The following is an 18,847-nucleotide window of genomic DNA, read 5'->3' as shown; positions in this document are numbered from 1 at the left end:
CATAGTCACATTATGTCAACAGGAAGTAGACACTCACAGACTCACAGTCTCAGGTTTGATTGCCAAAATGAAAAAAAGTGAGACTGACAATTTCATTCACACTTTCATGTTTGTCCCTACCTCCTCCACTCTGAGGCCCAACATTTCCAATGCAGCTGGCTGTAAAAAGAAGATATTCTTTCATCAGAACACTGGGTAAATGAAAATAAACATTTCACTTCAAAATAGATGAAGGGGAAAAAATGCATTTTTACAATGTTAGTGGAAATATATATAATATAAAATACCCCTCACATATGAAGTAAAATCTGTAAAGTCTGACAGGTAATGATACTCACTGGTGCAGTTCGCCTCGCGTAGTGTCCCCTAAGCAGAAAGAACAGAGGAGGAAGGCAGTAAGATTATAATTGTCTGGAGCTCAGCAGAACAATAGTATTTTCAATGGATTTTCATTAGCTCTAAGTTTCAGTACTTAAAACTTCTAATCACACATAAGAATTATTATGACTGGAACAGTTTATCTCACATTATTCAGAGTATCTATCTCTATTTTGTATCTCGGCATAAAATCTTACATGTGTTGGTCATTGTGCAGTTAGTTTTTTCACATGTCAACAGTGTAATACCTCAGAGATGCAGTTTCGCTTGTAGCGGATCAGCTCGAAACACTCATTGGTAAGAAGAGTCCTGTTGCTCTTCATCACAACCAGCTCATCCTTTTTCCCGTTCTGATTTGCCAGCACATAGTCCTTAAGTCAACATATAAAAGACAATAAAATGATAACAGCTTTAGAAACTACTTCAAGATTGATGATTTATATAAACAGGCACATATCTCTACCAGCATCTTCATCAAAACAAGCTCATGTATCACAAGTGAAATCGTGTTTGCAAACCACATGACTATACTGCTGAAGATGTGCGTGATATTTTGTAATGCTTTAACAGTTCAGAGGCCCACCATTTTTTTCATGTCAAACACAGGTATAACTAATAACATTAATAATGGCTGCATTCCATTCAGGTGGGTCTGTGCCTGGGCCCTGCTATTGTGCATGCTGACCCACTGACATAGCTCACTGACACATTAAAATTGAACAGAGCCATTATCGTTACTTATTAGTTACACCTGTGCTTTTCAGGTCAGAATGTCTATCTTGAGAAAGGTCTATATAGGTGTCATAACGTCTGACTGAGTTTGATTTATTTTTCCTCTGTCCCTCCTTTCAGCCACCTCCTACTTCCCCCAGGCAGCAGAGGTGCTGCTCCTGGCCAGACCATCAATGTCGCTGTGTCCCTTTGCTTTCCAGCCACCTGAACCTGCCTGCACCTCTTCCCTGCCCCATTCCTGTTCACTTGTGGATTATCAGTTACTCCAGTAAGCTTATGTATCTTCACTTTTATATTAAATCATTTAGGCCTAACAGTTCCTGTCTGCCTCGTACTCACCTGCCTGACAATAGCATAGAGTTGTGCTCTACTTTTTTGTCTCTTTTTTTTACATAAAGAACAGGTGTCATGTCAGAAAAAAAGTTTGAAAACATTGAGCAGTTCTAGCTTGTCTAACTTACAGTGCTGTTGGTCCATTGGTAATCGCAGTTGGTTGCACTGATTTTTGGGATGCTGTAATTGTAAAGTGTCTGTGAAGCAACCTGAGTGACATTGCACGGAAGGTCCTGTCCAATGCAAAGCTGTAGAAATCCCACTAGAGAAAAAAAGACAGACATTACCAGAAGCATGATTTGGTCTTAGCCTTTATTCTAGATATAATATTACAATTATTTCAAGGACTGCGTTACTCCTAACACTGATTAAAACCATGTAAGCATTATTATACTACCGACACACCCTCTAGGTATCCCGGCTGCACGCACACAGACAGACAGACAGACACACACACACACACACACACACACACACGAGGAAACGGAGAATAGAGAGTAACAACCCCACATTGTTTGGAAACAACTGTCGAGGAAATCTAGGCTATAGTGAGGCTCAAAGAAACAACATGGCTCAACAATAAAAACATCCACTTTTCCAAATATTTATTTTATGAATGAACAACGGCTCGTTCTTTATTTCTGGTGGATACAATCCACCGTTATGTTTTTCCTCTAGACTAAACATGGACGTATCATTACACGTATCATGTATGTATCATTACAAAAGATAACTTATCGTTGTAAGTACTCAAAGAGTGTGTCATGCTAAAAAGTTTTGTCGCTTTGATATTTTAAATACCTTCCTGAAATTGCCATCCTATAAATTATCCCTCTGCGGGAAGGAAAGCCCTTGAGTAAAAATGTGTGTTGTGGTGGATTTCCCTGTGATGAGCAAGTTTAAGTCATCCGGGTGACGCAACAAACTCTAATGCAAGTTAGTGAAACTATTGTAGACATAATTTGACTCTAAATCCTAGGCAGCCTGCGGTATAGCCTTCACTGTTTCAGTTATTCAATAAAAGGTTACATTACTTACAGTAAACCACCTGCCAAACCAAACGCAGCATTCTTCCATGCGCCTCACAACTCCCAGCTGCCCTTTACAATAAACTGCAGGTTATCAGGCTAAGACACAAAGCTGTTCCTAAATCACGTTGACATGCTGACGTCAAAGTATTGTCTAATTTCCGGTCCTGGTTGTTTGTGTTTTACTAGTAGCGTATTTTTGCTGCTCTAGCTCATCACAGTTAATTTTGTTTCATTTCTTCATTATAGTGACAGACTATCTGCTATACATTTAAACGTACACTAGTTCTGCTCAAGCACTCATAGCTCTCTCCTTCTTTTAACGACTTTCTCGCTATTCATTTTTGCTAGCTACCGTTCTTTAGCTTAGCAGCTAGCAATGGCTTCTCTCTCTCTCTTGCTCGGTGTGTCAAATGTTTAGCTATTCTTCTGCCTCCTTTAGTGATAATGGTACGTGTAATAAATTTAGTTTATTTGTAGCATTGGAGGCGAGGCTTAGTGAATTGGAAACGCAGCTCCGCACCATGGGAACTCAATCATTAGCTGCTGTAGGTAGCCAGCCCCCAGTAGCCGGAGGTAGCTCCTGTTAGCCGCCCCCCTGCAGTCGGTGTATACATATGCAAAGACAATGTCGGACTCTGTAGTTTTTCTCTGTACCTCTGCCAAATAAATCGAAATGGTGTCCAGGAAATGATGTGGGCTTTGTAGATACTTGGCGGACTGTTGGGGGGAAACCTGGTCTAATTAGGAGTGACGGCATTCATCCCACTTTGGATGGAGCAGCTCTCATAGCCAGAAATCTGGCAGATTTTATTAGTGGACCTAAATCATGACACCTCAGAGTTGAGACCAGGAGCCACCCAAAACTCCTTAGAAACGGTGTCTGGCCCCCTGACCTCTTAAATTAATAAAACCAAAAGTTAACAGAAGAGGAGTTATACATAAAAATGCTGAAATAGCACAACAAAATAGGAGAATTAAATGTAGACTCTCAAACATCAGATCTTAGCCTTAGTACTGCGTTTATCTCATTATTAGATTCTACTGGCTTTTGTCAGAGTGTACATAAACCCACTCACTGTTTTAACCACACCCTCGACCTTGTTCTTGTATATGGCATTGAAATTGAACATTTGATAGTCTTTCCACAGAAGCCTTCTCTATCTTACTGGACTACACGCCATTAGGCAGAAACTCTTACTCTAGATGTCTATCTGATATTGCTCTAGCTAAATTTAAGGAAGCTATCCCATCTGCATTTAATTCAATGTTATGTCTCAATATAACAGAGGACTCCTATGCAAATCGCAGCCCCTCCCAAATTGACCATCTAGTTGATAGTGCTGCAGGCTCACTGCGAACCACACTCAATTCTATCGCTCCTCTAAAAAAGAAGATAATAAAACAAAGAAGGTTAGCTCCATTGTATAACCCCCAAACCCACAAATTAAAGCAAACATGGAAGAATCTCGTTTAGTCTGGCACGATAGTCTTAAAACATCCGTAATGCCAGAGCACCTTACTACTCATGATTAATAGAGGAAAATAAAAACAACCCCAGGTTTCTGTAGCACTGTAGCCAGGCTGACAGAGAGTCACAGCTCTATTGATCCATGTATTCCTATAACCCTCAGTAGTAACAACTTCATGAGTTTCTTCAATAATAAAATTTTAACTATTAGAGAAAAAATTCATCAAGTCCTGCCCTCAACCGGTACCAACTTATCTTCAAACACAGGAACCTTAGAAACAACTGTAAAACCTGATATAGGGATACAAGGGTTTTAGCCAACTATAGACCAATATCTAACCTTCGCTTTCTCTCTAAGACCCTTGAGAAAGCAGTCGCCAATCAGTTCTGTGACTTTCTAAATAACAATAGTTTATTTGAGGATTTTTAGTCAGGGTTTAGACTGCTAGCAACCAAACATAGATATAAACAATGTAGGTTTCCTTTACAAATGTTTTATGATGAAGGAAACACTTTAATTAGATACACACAAAATGTTTTGGTGAGAAGTAATCATTTTGTTTACAGAAATCTCCATTTAGCTGTGGCTAATTGTAGGGTTGGTGGTTCAATCCCCAGCTCCTCCTGTCCACATATTGAAGAGTCCTCCTTGGGCAAGACACTGAACCCCAAATTGCTCCCGATGGTAATGCATGGTAACTCGATGCCATCGGTGTGTGAATGGGTGAGTGAGAGTCAATTGTAAAGCACTTTGGATAAAAGTGTTATATAAATGCTGTCTGTTTACATTTAAGAGCTTGAAAAATAACCCAACAAATGAATTATGAAAACAACACATACCTTGCTACAGGATACACAATACCTAAACCATGTGTTATAAACCATGTTGGCCTACTGCTGTTTGATAAAGAATTACAAAATATCTGTTCGGGTGCAGAATTAAACTAATCTACAACAAAAGCAGTTTAGATGCAGCTAATGGATTCCTCCACTTTTTCCTGTCTTTCTTTGATTTATGAACACTGTCTCTCACACACTGACGTAGTCAGTCTTGTTAGAGAGCAGAGGCTCTGGGCCACCTGGCTGCAGAGGTGAGTAGATGTTGCAGGTGGTGGCTTTAAGCGGGTCAGTGTTGGACCACTGCCTCTCCTTCACCATCTCAATAGACAGCTCTATCTGCTTCTTGACTGGCTTGGAGGATGGACATCTCTGAGGCATACGAGAGGCAGGAGAGGTGTCTGACTTGGACTGGATCACGTCCGGCTCCAGGTCGGAGTTTGGATCACTTTGGCCCTCTGTGGCCTCCCTCTCCAGCAACCAGGTTAGAGACTGGGGCTGGCAGCATGTGATCTTGGTGTCTGCCCTGTGTCTGGTGCCGTACACCAAGCTGGGCATGGGCCTGGCCTTGAAGGTCTGTCGTTCCTCTTTGGGTCCCAGCTTCCCCAGCTCAGTCACAATCTTCGCCTCCCTCTTCCTCCTCTCTCTCTCCAGGAAATGGAAAGGCTGTGGTGAAGCAGCAGCAGAGGCCTGGTTACTTTTGGTGTCACGGTTACTGTTATTACTGCGACTTCTGTTTCGGTTGGATCGCTGACTGGAGCGACGGCTGATAATTTCGTAGAGAGGCAGGTGTATGTGCGCCGGTGCAGGTGATGCCCGGAACTTTTTCTGACATTCTTGGAGCTCTTCCAGCTCCCGTCTCAGCAACGTGTTCTCCAGCTCGATCTCCGAGCGAGTCCGCACCTTGTGCCTCTTCCTCTCCTCCTCTCTCAGCATCATCTGAAAGGGTTTGGGCACAGTGACCTTGGAGTTTGACCTGACCCTGACCCCAATTTGACGGGACAGTTTTCCCTGCGGTTTCGGACAGGAGGCCCTGGGCTGGAATCGAAACTGCTTCTGAGTTGCCATTTCTTTCAGGATGTCTCTGGGAGAAAATAGAGGAGAGTGAAATGTGACAGTACAGTGCAATTAATCTGAAGTGACAACATAGGATTGACCTCTGTCTCTTCTGAGCTTCCACTCCAAGAGTAGCTAGATTTAAGAACTTGTCTGATGCTACTTTACCAACCTCCCAAAGGTTCGGTCCTGGCAGGAAGACTTTCTTGGATTGTCCAGCTGCAGTTCCCCCATGCGGTCTGCTCCACAGAGCTCTGACTGGTCAGAACCACTTGATGTCTCATGGAAGTCCAGCTCCTCCTGGGAATTGATCCTCTGGAGTTTCTTGGCAGGGCCGCTACTGCAGGATGCCGAAATTAGATATCAGGGAGGAAAAATGTCCTGGCAAAATGAGCTAGATACATTACAACGTTTATTTATTTTGTACCAAATATAGCCTGTTTTTGACTTTGATGCAAATTTGTTGTCTTACTGAAAAATCACTAAAACAGTGGTTACTGGGGTAAGGGTAAAGCAGCTTGATATGAAAGTCTAAACATCTTGCATTTTGAGCATGTATGGCCCTTTCCCTGTTTATTAATGGATCATAGGACATATCCAACCTGATTGACAGTCTGGCCTCTCTGTTCTGTCCTCTTCCCAAACCTCCGTCATCATCCTCTCCGTGCCTCTCTCTGCCCTGGCTGATGTACATCATCTCCAGCTCGGCCATGTTCCTCAGGTGAGCGCTCTTCAGCTCCTCCAATCTCCTGTAGTACTCCTGGTTGGAGAAGTAAACATGCTGCTCCCTCTGCAGGCCGTAGATTTCCAGGGACAGAGACCTGCGAACGCTCCTGCCACATTTTCCCTCCTCGCTACACTCTGAATCCAGATCATACTCCTGAAAGGTTGGAAGTTGTAAACATTGTGCCGTTTGGCACTTGGTGCCATTTGGTGGATGCATCCAGTGTTATCAACATAGTAAACAATAATGTCAAAAAACACTTTTCTGTTTGTGATTGTTAGCAGTGTAATCATCCTGTGAGGGTAAATGTGCCTCATAATGTTTCTTTTTACTGTGGTAGAAATTTCATAGAGATTGTCAAGTTTAAAAAATGAATGATAATGATCTACAGTCTCACTGTATTTTAACTTTTCTCAAATTAGGTGTTGTAAAAAATGTCTAACATTTAAAAATATCAACCTATAATTAAATCTAACAATGTAATTCATACTTACCAGGGAATGATATAGCTTTACAATTAGGAAACCTTTTTCTTCAACAGGATTATTACACACCATACTTCTAAAATGTGTTCATACCTGAATGTTTTCTTACATTTATTTAAAGTCATTGTGTGGTTTTTACAACACCAACACTAGGTACAGAATGCACTGCATGCATTGCATCTACGTCATGTAACAACTGTGGCTGCATTTCAAACCTTGGCTACGGAGCTCAGGTGAGGATGTGGTATAACAGAATGAACTCATAGGGGATTTTCATCTTATTTCAAATACAATGTGGCAGACAAATCTTTTCTGTCTGTTTTTTTTTTAATAACTGTATCTATGACATGTGTGGTGTCTAGATAATAAATATAAAGATACTGATCTCTTTCAACCATTTACAATGTTAAAAAAGATACTGCAACTTATTTAAGTATAGTTCCAACTATAAAACTGTTTTGATTTGTGTAAATATATTGTAGCTCACTTATATATTAATTCTATCTCCTACTTTGCATGAAACTAATAAGCCCTCAATAACATACAAGACTCATTGAAGAATTTTGAAGATGTCTCACTTGCTTGGATTAATAGTTACAATCAAAGCGATCACCTACATTAACTTGAAATATGTACAAATCTTGCTAATATCTTGTAGAATTTTTCCATGAGGGATAGTAGGCTTTCCATATTTTAGCGGGCACTTGTAGTTTATTATCTGTAAAGCTTGAACTAAGGAATCTTGCATCTTTAAAGCCTCACCTCACTGGTACAGTCCTCATCTACAAAATAATGGTCTCTTTCCCCTCCATACAGAGCCATTAATTCCTCGTTTTCCAGAGAGGGTGATCGGTAGATCGTTGCCATCTTCCTCCTTATTCTCCAAAAAACGGGAACTTCTCAATCAGTCTGCAGCAGAGCAGAGCTTCTGAGGGGTTCTCTGTCGCCTCAGTCTGCACACTGACCTGCTAAGCAAATAGTATGTTAGAGCAAGGACACCAGCAAAGATTAACACACACCTTACTGACACACACAGACTGAAAGCTTTATCCTCTTATCATCAGGAGGAGTTGTGATTTTACAGTCGTCAGAGGTTGCCATTGGCCAGATGGTCCATATGGTCCAGTGGCTTTTCACTTGAAGACTATCAAAGTCAGATAGATGTCTGTGTGGATGCTCCCAATCTGATTTACAGATCAACGTACTTAAATACAACGCAAGTGCTGATTTACAGGACCCTGCACCTGTTGCAGTTTGCAAACGGGCTGCAGGAGTGAAGATGAAGACAAGAAAAGACAATATAGGGGTGACTTACAGTATCTGTGACATTATATGAATACCTACATAGCTTTATTGGTAGTTGGTCATGTAATATCAACTATTGCATTATATGAAATGTCTGGTACAAGTAAACTCACAGGAATCAGCATTCCTAAGAGAGAAATTGGATATTTTCATAGTTAGGGTTAGATATGTTGTTTTAAATCACATAGATGAATGTACCTTTGTATGTTCCTCCTCCTTTTGTAATTGATTTTATTTGTCAGAGTTGATGTACACAAACACTTATCTCAGGCAAAGGGAAGAGATGTGCTGTACCAGAAACAGCTACTAGTTTCCACACTATACAAGAAGCACCCTTCCCAATCCAACTCAAACCCACCTCCACCTATTAACAAAGTACAACACACCCACAAACAATTAGTGTCATAGTCACAGAGGAAAACATAGATGTTAAAGAGTCTCCTACAGAGGTACAAAATTGATACCTGAAATTCATTTTTAACATCAATAACTCCCACTAAGATGTATAGGATGTAAACAATAAAATGCTTTTTATGTTCTGTGGCTGAGTTTGAAGGGATCCAATCTAAAAGATGAGAGCTAAAAATTCTTTGTGAGTCTGACGCCACGTGGAAAAAGAGAATAACTACCCTAAAAGTTTGTAATGCTTTCTGTGAATACTGATGCATCCATTTTTCCAGAAAGCCTATAAATGGGGCTCAAAACCCAAATACACTAGCTCCTGTATGGGCTGTGGTAATATTATTATTATTTCTGGCATTAAGGGAAAGTTCCCAAACTTTTGCTTCTAATTTGCTTTGTCCGAGATAAAGTGAAGTGAAGGCTGGCCTCAATTCAGCTGCGAGATTTGGGAGATTAGACAGATGAAGCTGGAGATGGACGACACATACCAGAGCCAAATGTGTTAATCTGTTTACTTGGGTTTCTCATCACTGTCACTACAAGTCTTCAGGTCTTCACCTTGTGCTACAACACCTCTCCCCATCTGTCTCCTGTCTCCCTCTATTTCATCTCCTGTCCATCTACCTAAGAGCCTGAGTCGGCAGGAGACGGAGAGATGTGAAGAAGAGACAGGGTGATATTTCAGTGTCATTAAAGCAAAAAGTGATCTTTCCTTGTCAGATTGTTTGTTTGATTTGAAGGATTTTTAGTGACCCAAAAAGGGTGAAAGTATCCGGTAAGTGAAAATTAAAAAAAAATAAATAAATTCTCATTTTGCATTTTCTCTTTCTTATAAATGTTGTGACCCCTCCGATTTATCTTGGGATCCCATGGTAGGGCTTGATCCCCAAGTTGGGAACCACTGCTTTAAGGGAATCCTGTACAAATATTAGTATAATATATAATATGAGATCACTATAAAGTCACTACAGTATATAGTTATGTAGGAATGTTATGGGATACCACAGTAGAAGGAGGGGAAAGCTGCACACATAACTCAAGTAATCTCATTATTTATAACACACATATCACAATGTTTCTCTACTTTGAGATTTTTTTCCCTGTGTTTCTTTAGTTTTTTCTAGTTTGTATTTGCTGATTCCTGCAATGTCAATATTGGAGGCCTTTCTTCACTATTAATGACGTTTTATGGACTCTATTTCCATGTTAACACATTATGAAACATGTCCTTTATGTACAGTACGCCTGTCGTGCACATGCGCCCAACGTGCATGCTGCCTGTTGCGGTTGCTCCGTCTCGTCGTCTTGTTTCAGTTTAATATTCCCGTTTATTGATATTTATTAATACTTATATTACTGCTGTGCAATATCCACCGTCTATTAATCTGGTTAATCTGCTACACTTAACTTGACAGTACTCATTGTTGCACTATTACTCATTACTTTGTATTATACCGTACTATATTTATCAACCTGTAAATCCACTTTTGTACTTAATTTATCTTAGCTGTATTATAGTGTATTATATTTTGATTTGCACAGCTCTTATTTCTTACTAGAAATAATTGTCTCGTTGCAGACTTATTTTATTATTATTTCTATTTCTGTTCTATTAGTACTTCTATTGCTGTGTGCATTGACGTAATAGTGAGCAGCTTTAACGAAAGAGTTTCCCCTCGGGGATCAATAAAGTATTTCTGATTCTGATTCTGACATTATTACAGGCTTTTATCCTGAGGAAGATGTGTCAAAACTTAAAACTGAATACTTTCATTGTTTTTATTCTATGTGCTCCTGCTTGCTTGCTTTTATTATTGTTAGCATTTGTTTTTTGTGCTTTTGCTTGTGTTTTCTGTAAAGCACTTTAAGTTACCTTTAGGTATGAAATGTGCTATATAACTACATTTGCCTTGCCTTGCCTAAAAAGTAATGGATCAGAGTTATGAGTGTGCGGCTTTCCCTTCCTTTCTGTGATGAGAATAAAAATGCTTTTCTTCCTTCAGTTCTTCATTAAGAACGTAAAATTCACCATTTTGACCTGATATTTTTGGAATCTTGGTGCCACTAAGAATGATAAAATCATACAAATGTTAATATTTCAATCCCATAGAATTATTCTAGAAGGACCACCGACTTACTATCAGTCCCTACAGGAATAATAACATTGGATATGACCACTGGTCAGTTCTTCCTACAGCAGAAGAAGAATATTCTTCTGTGTTCGCAATCTGCATTGGCATCAAGGCCATGAGTTCAAAAAGATGCAGTTCAGACAAGACAACATTAGTCCACACGGTGGAGCTGTTGTACTTTTTGTGAAGAAGCTTTCAGTTTTTCTATTAAGTACACTTCCTTTACTTTCAAATGTAATATTATATGCACTTGCCTTACAGTCATCATGATCACATGCATGGAGTGTAATCGTCAGTTTTTAAATGAATATCGTCATTCAGAGCCATGATCATGAAGATTGATTTTAACTTCAAGTTAAGATATTTTAAAGTTGTGGTTTAGTGGTTTAGTGGTTTTACAGTAGTTTTTTTTTCTCGCGTTGTAGTTTCTGGTATTATAGTATTTTGTTTGTACTCCTGTAGTTCTCAGAACACCTTGCTCTGAAATTTCACAGAACTTTTCCTCCACACCGCCCAGGTACAGACTCCCCTGTGTGTGTGTGTGTGTGTGTGTGTGTGTGTGTGTGTGTGTGTGTGTGTGTGTGTGTGTGTGTGTGTGTGTGTGTGTGTGTGTTTCAGTGAGAAAAGAGAGAGAGACTAAAAGTCATTCCGTTCATTCTCTGCAACAAATTATACCTGTTGAGGGTCACTGGTAGGATGGAGCATATCCCAGCATGCATTGGGCAAAGAAGGGTAACACCTACCAGTCTATTGGAGGATTTAGTTAAGAATAGCCTATATGTTTAATACACACAAGTCAGTGACTCAAATCATATTCTGTACAATGGTAATAAAAAAGGTGTTTTTCTGGAAAAACAATGCTTGGTTTTTATGTATAAATATATTTCCACTGTGCATCAAGAGTCTGGTTGTTCAGTTGTTTGATGAACAAATATTAATATGATCTTCCTTTTTCCTTAAAAAGACCATATACACTACCATATACTGTGAACTTCATTTAGTATTTCTGTACGTCTGCTGTACGTGTGTGTCCAACTTTCCACTGGGCTCCTCAGTGTGTTGGCGTGTGATGAATAGTGGCAGTGTTCAGTCAGAGTGGGGCTGAGTAAACAGTCATCACAAGCTTGGCCGTCCTCCGCCACACAGAGCAGTGCGGCTGCACAAAGCCACAGTTCTGCTCTGCTGTTTGTGGGACAAACGGTGGTTTACTAAACTATCAAATATAGAATAGAATAGATTAAAAAATAAAATATACATACACATGCATACGCATGCATACGCATACACATACGCACGCATACGCATGCATACGCATACGCATACACATATGCATGCATACGCATACACATATGCATGCATACGCATACACATACGCATGCATATGCATACGCATGCATACACATATACATACATACATATATATATATCTATATATACACACACATATGTACATATATACATATATACACACACATGCACATATATATACATACATATACAAATACAGTAAATATATCCAACGAACTTTCAATAAACAACATAAATAAATATCTTAATGGTTATCATGAATATGTCATGGTACAGCTGTACCATTCCTAGTGTCTTTGTCTGTTTGTGCCCTGTTGGTTCACGTCCTGTGTATCTGTGTGTGTGTGTGTGTGTGTGTGTGTGTGTGTGTGTGTGTGTGTGTGTGTGTGTGTGTGTGTGCGTGTGTGCGTGTGTTGTAGGGCGCAGTCAGAGACTGACACACCTGCTACCCATCTGCTGCTGCTCACCTGCTCTCCATCCACAAGCAACACCTGGCAGTGTATCTACCCGGCTCCCTTCACCAGTCTTCGCCAGATCGTCTGTTTACCCAAGTGGTATTATGCCTCGGCCTCACCTTTTCTAGAAAATTACCTTCATGTTATCTGAAAGTCAGATTAACTCTCTGACTCCCTGTGTTCAGGTTTGTTCATTTCACCTGCCTCCAAGTTACTCATTGGCTTTGCTGGAGGACTTCACCTCGGATCTCCACTGCTCCACCTCAGCCCACTGTCCTCGCTCCACCTGCCTGCTCTCCCCAGACTCTTGTCAGCCCGCTGTCTTCACCCAGTCCACCGGCTCACAACGATTACCTCCAGACTCCTGGTTACTCATTGTATTTCCTAATAAACTGAAACTAACTACTTCAACTCCCTCTGTGCTAGTCGTGCTTTTGGGTCCAGCCATGGTGTACCACAACAGAATAGTCTAACTATCCACCCCAGTGTCCATCATACATAATTTAAATAACTGCCTTTATGTTCATCCTGTTTATACATAATCTCTTTGTTCATTCTCTTTATACATATATCTATATTCATACTCTTTATGTATACATAATCAATGTTTAGGTGCCCATCCGGTAAGTCCCAACACTCACAATTATCGGATATTTGTGATTTTCATTCTGAAACACGCTTTAAAGATCCCATAAGTTAAAATTTCGGTTTCTTGCTCAGTGGCATTTCAGAGCAAATGCATACTAATCTCTACAGCCAAACAGCTACTGTATCACTGTTCTTAGGACATCCAAAAAAACTCTCTTATTCATAATATATCTGCAAATCTGCTATAACAACATAGTTAAGCTTATGGTAAGCAATTCTGGTCAAGGTTAGAGTTAGTTAACATCAAAATATTGCCTGTTTGAGGTCATAAAGGGGTTTGTTTCAAAGTCAAGGAGATACAACATCAAATGCACAACCAGAAAACTTGAGAGGCCACATTTTTTAAAAAGCTTCTTAATAATACTTGTTTTCTTTGGCTTTTTCTATATCTATATCTTCTAACTTAATATTTTGCAGTTTTCTACTTAGTAGCAATATTTTTATACATTGTCTTTCTCTTCTATCTTCTGTAATACCCTTTGTAACTTCTGTTTTGAAAATGCTGAATATAGTATACTTACTTACTATTTACTCACTTTAGTACACATTTGATTTGTGCAATTTCATCCAGCTTAAGGTACCACAGACGGGCAATCAAGTTGGTGACTCATACTCAAGTACTGAAAAATAAAGCAACTTTAGACTTGACTTTCAACTAATCTTTACTTGAGTCGAACTTGACTTTGACTTGTTAATAATGTCTTTCACAGATTGTAAAGGCACTCTACACGATTCTACTGAAGTTTTGTTTTTTTAAAATCTCTATCTAATCTTCTAACATATTACATTGTGTTTACCTACAGTACAGTCTTTGTCAAGAGGCAGGTTTACTGAGTTATCTGGACAAAACTTGTGTGTGATGCACAAGACTCAAGACACAATAGCATCATCAAAAGTCTAGGTGTTGCCGCTTTAAAAAGGTTTGCTCTTTACTGTAAAGTGTCTCATGTAGCAAGATGAGTTCATACCCAAAGAAATAGCTGACATACAGTCAGCATGAGCAATGATATTTCATTTATACAGATTGTCATCTGTTTAAATGTGAATCCTTTCTCTTGCTAGATTATTGCCTTTTCACAACAGTTACCAATAACTGTAGACTGTAAACACTCTTGAATGTTTTTTTCAAAGTAATAAACGAATAAAAGACAAACAGAAAAAGCAGGAAAAAAAAGCAATACAATTTTGTGACTTCCCCCTTGGCTGCCTTGTTGCTGCTGTTGTGAACATTACATTAAGTAAGGCCTTCAACAAAAATTGCATTATCTTTCCTCAGAAAAGGCAGAGATGAGAATAAACTTGTGATCAGATTAGCCAACTTCATACACGCAATACTCCCATTAGTCTGTCTTCTTTTGATTAAACTATTTGTGAAATTCAAACTACTGATTTTATTGGGGCTCTTCTGAAAGAGCTCTAGAGGTCCTTCAGGAGTCATTTTTCTGTGCAAACTAAACTAGACTTTTTATCTGTCAGGACAGCCACATCGCGTTTACAGAGAAACACCACAACCTTTTCCGGGAGATCCCCCTTACCTCATCTCATCTAACCTCACATCCCATACACACATCATGGTATACCAAAGTGCATTTGATTACACAGAAACATACATAGGTGCACACACTCACTCGTAAAGTACCTGCCCTCAAAAACCATGTGGGCGCAGACAGACACATTTAGCCCTCCACAGGAACAAACACTGACGTGGACGTGGAGTGGAGTGGCTGCTAACCTCCCACTTCACAGTAGCATTTCACAACCTGTTTGTTTTTGAGAGGGATACTCCACCCTCTCGTCGACAAGCCCTGCTCATTAAGTTCCTCAAACCACCTCTGTTACACAGCCTGGGCTCTGAATGGGAGGCTGATTGCAGCCTAAATATAAGACACAGACAAACATTGCTACTGCCCTAAAGATACAATGGGATGCAATGATAGATAAAGTTAAATGAAGTTGGTGTTCTCTACTTGCTTTTTTAAAATATTATATTTCTGTGGACATACAAGGAATAAATAATTCAGTGTAGCATTTCAGACAAGGTACAAAACCCTTGAACATCTATATCTTTTACTCTTTAACTCATTAATAATGACTTGTAAAAATGTTTTTAACATTTGTAAAGTGTTAATGCTCTGCTCCAAAAAACAAATAAGTCAGAAACAGAGCACATTAACACTAATTTAGGCAGCAAGTAAATCAGAAGAAACATTTTCATTTGTGTAATGTGATCATGTTTATTTATAACATTTGTCTGTGTATTTTGAACAGGAAACAGAAATGCAGACTACAGAGTGATTTTTTTAAGGTGTTTGAGGGTAACTGATCATATGGTACACCCATTATCTGTCTTCTTAGCTATGATGGTAAATGCATTCCAGGAATTCTTTTTGACACAAAGTGTTTATAATTTATGGTTTATCTGCTTAATCTCTGCTTCGATGGCTGTTTCTGACATTTCCCAGAATGCCTTCAGATAGCTTTCTTAGAACAAATATAACCCTGTTGGAATGTTGGTTGGTGGTTACACATGACAGAGAGAGACAATGATAACAAAAGCAAAAAAAAAAGAGAGAGAGAGTTTCTGTTTGCACTGCGGCATGTCCTGTAGCTGCAGTGCATTCTGGTCTATTGAGGTTACTGTAACTGCAGTCTTTTGGAACTGCAGTGCTCCCTTTTCTGCAAAGGACTCCTACCTAAATAGTTCTTTCACACATACTGTACATTTCCTAACTTTAATGGGGGAAAACTGCACAAACGGTTACAGCCTTTTGGTCTACTTTATCCCAATTTTAGTCTTTTGTTTAGTTTTCTACTTCTTTATATCTTTTTTTCTTTCTCATTCTGATTCACGAAAGACTCAGTGGCACTAATACTGCAGGCCAGGAAACAGATTAATGCTACTGTGACATCAGCTCCCCAGTCACTCATCACCCCGCTTAGTGTTAAAATTGCATCATCGTAACGGTTAAAGCTGCATGTGTGAGAGCGCTTTCTGTTTAATATGTGTTTTTCCTCCTACAGGTCTCACAAAGTCAGACAGGGTTTATGCAAGTTTTACAGGCTGATTTGCTTTTTATTTGGGGGCCTATATTGGACATAATACTGTATCAGCAAAGATAGAGGTGTTAAATGTTATGTACATATATGAACAAATCTTCAAACTGAACTGACTATACTGAATCACCATTGTCACTGACTGGAGACTGAATGAACAGTTATCAGTTCAGCCATTATTACCTCCTGGTTCAAAGCTTACTGAAAGACTAACAGAGCTAAAATAATCATAAAGTGCTAACTCTGTTGCAAATAGTTGGCTGCTGAGCTATTAACCTTATAAACAGAGCGTGTACAGGCATTAGTTTTGTACTGAACTGAACTAACAGCTTGAACCAGCAACACACACTTTCGCTGAAAAGTCAGAATCAGCGTTGAACATCACAGCATTATGAATTATTGCTGTACGCACTGAAGTGCATTTGAACAGAGATGCAATCGCTTAGCTTAGATAAAAAGTGAACAAACTACAAAGTCAGTTTGGAAATGTTAAGAATGCACTGTAGCCGGCATGTAGCTGCACTCTGCAAAAGTTTTTTCTTTCCTGTTTGTGGGTTACCCGTTAACCTACATTTACAGCTTGACTTTGACCATTTCCAACACCAACATAAAATAAAATAAAAACCCAATCTAAAAGATTCAGTACAAAGGAAAGTAGACTGCTGTCTCTATGCAGTTTGTCATTGTGTGAAAGTCTTAAATTCAGCATGAAGCAGCTTCTTCAGATGACTTAAACATCGAATTTATGTCACGTGGGTTTATTTTCAGCTTTAAGCATGTGTGCTTCGGTTTATTTCTATATCTTGCTCTTAAACTTTTCTCACAGATCAAAAAAGGGGAAGCTATCTGATTATTTTTGAAAGTCAGACTGACAGAGCTCCATTCCCGGTGTTAAATTACTGTACATTTTAGCCCTGGCAGGAAAAGACAGAGGCAACACATTCACAGACCATTAGAGGGTAAACAAGGTGAAAATAGGGAAGTGAAAGAACAGTATAGCGACAGGCGTACCAGACCTTTGTCATCATGGTAACAGTAAGAAACACGTGGTTAATGTTGTGAAACGGTCACAGTTTGCTTAAGTTTAGGCACCAAAACCACTTGGTTAGGTTTAGGAAAAGATCTGGTTTGGGATCAAATAAGTACGTTAGTTACGTAAATTACATCACGTGACTTACTAACATAACTTTACTTACGTACGTAACTTAACTTAGGGGTTCAGCTAATGTCAAACCCAGAGCACTGAAGTGCATTTGAACAGAGATGCAATCGCTTAGCTTAGATAAAAAGTGAACAAACTACAAAGTCAGTTTGGAAATGTTAAGAATGCACTGTAGCCGGCATGTAGCTGCACTCTGCAAAAGTTTTTTCTTTCCTGTTTGTGGGTTACCCGTTAACCTACATTTACAGCTTGACTTTGACCATTTCCAACACCAACATAAAATAAAATAAAACCCAATCTAAAAGATTCAGTACAAAGGAAAGTAGACTGCTGGCTCTATGCAGTTTGTCATTGTGTGAAAGTCTTAAATTCAGCATGAAGCAGCTTCTTCAGATGACTTAAACATCGAATTTATGTCACGTGGGTTTATTTTCAGCTTTAAGCATGTGTGCTTCGGTTTATTTCTATATCTTGCTCTTAAACTTTTCTCACAGATCAAAAAAGGGGAAGCTATCTGATTATTTTTGAAAGTCAGACTGACAGAGCTCCATTCCCGGTGTTAAATTACTGTACATTTTAGCCCTGGCAGGAAAAGACAGAGGCAACACATTCACAGACCATTAGAGGGTAAACAAGGTGAAAATAGGGAAGTGAAAGAACAGTATAGCGACAGGCGTACCACACCTTTGTCTTCATGGTAACAGTAAGAAACACGTGGTTAATGTTGTGAAACGGTCACAGTTTGCTTAAGTTTAGGCACCAAAACCACTTGGTTAGGTTTAGGAAAAGATCTGGTTTGGGATCAAATAAGTACGTTAGTTACGTAAATTACATCACGTGACTTACTAACATAACTTTACTTACGTACGTAACTTAACTTAGGGGTTCAGCTAATGTCAAACCCAGAGCTGTTGAGACATGCAGACAGGCGGAGGAAAAGCATATATGTTGCGCAGGTGATTTTCTATCATATTTTACACATATTACTGGGTGCACTACATATTTCAAACACACAAATATTGACAATTTGTTTAATTTATTAGTAGTAGTAGTAGTAGTAGTAATGGGTTTTTGTGTGGCTCAAGGGCTCAAGGAGGGCAGCGCCCTCGCGCCCTCTATTGGCCAGCCGCCCCTGCAGGAAGGTTCACTTAATCTTAATCTTCATAGTTGCAAAGTAAACCAAGAAGCTTCCTTTGAGTTTGTATCTTATACTGTTAATAACACTTATAACACGTATTGCTCGTACTCTCAGCTCTGCAGTCTTCCCTTCTCTTTGGAGCTTTACAGCCTCTCTCAGCTCATTGTTTTGACTTTCAGCCCACAACTTTACTGTTTCG

The 18,847-nt window shown here is 39.4% G+C and overlaps 1 protein-coding gene across 4 annotated transcripts; it reads right to left on the bottom strand.

The window, feature by feature from the left end:
- Positions 1-4,331: 4,331 nt before the first annotated feature.
- On the bottom strand, positions 4,332-12,844 carry LOC122884895 (protein FAM161A-like). 4 transcript variants are annotated; one of them, XM_044215374.1, is made up of 5 exons: positions 12,659-12,844; positions 7,807-8,012; positions 6,438-6,715; positions 6,008-6,175; positions 4,332-5,863 (listed from the first exon to the last, which is right to left on the bottom strand). In XM_044215374.1, the coding sequence occupies exons 2-5, from the start codon at positions 7,909-7,911 to the stop codon at positions 4,972-4,974; spliced, it is 1,443 nt and encodes a 480-aa protein (XP_044071309.1). In that variant the 5' UTR covers positions 7,912-8,012; positions 12,659-12,844; the 3' UTR covers positions 4,332-4,971. The 4 variants fall into 4 exon arrangements, with proteins under 4 accessions (XP_044071309.1, XP_044071308.1, XP_044071310.1 ...); XM_044215373.1 differs by having other exon boundaries at positions 7,807-8,009; XM_044215375.1 differs by lacking the exon at positions 12,659-12,844 and having other exon boundaries at positions 6,008-6,172; positions 7,807-8,064.
- Positions 12,845-18,847: the final 6,003 nt, after the last annotated feature.

The sequence above is a fragment of the Siniperca chuatsi genome, linkage group LG11 (assembly GCF_020085105.1).
Source record: "Siniperca chuatsi isolate FFG_IHB_CAS linkage group LG11, ASM2008510v1, whole genome shotgun sequence".
In the NCBI taxonomy this organism is placed as follows: domain Eukaryota; kingdom Metazoa; phylum Chordata; class Actinopteri; order Centrarchiformes; family Sinipercidae; genus Siniperca; species Siniperca chuatsi.
The sequence above is the reverse complement of the archived record's forward strand: the minus strand, read 5'-3'. Positions and strand labels throughout refer to the sequence as shown.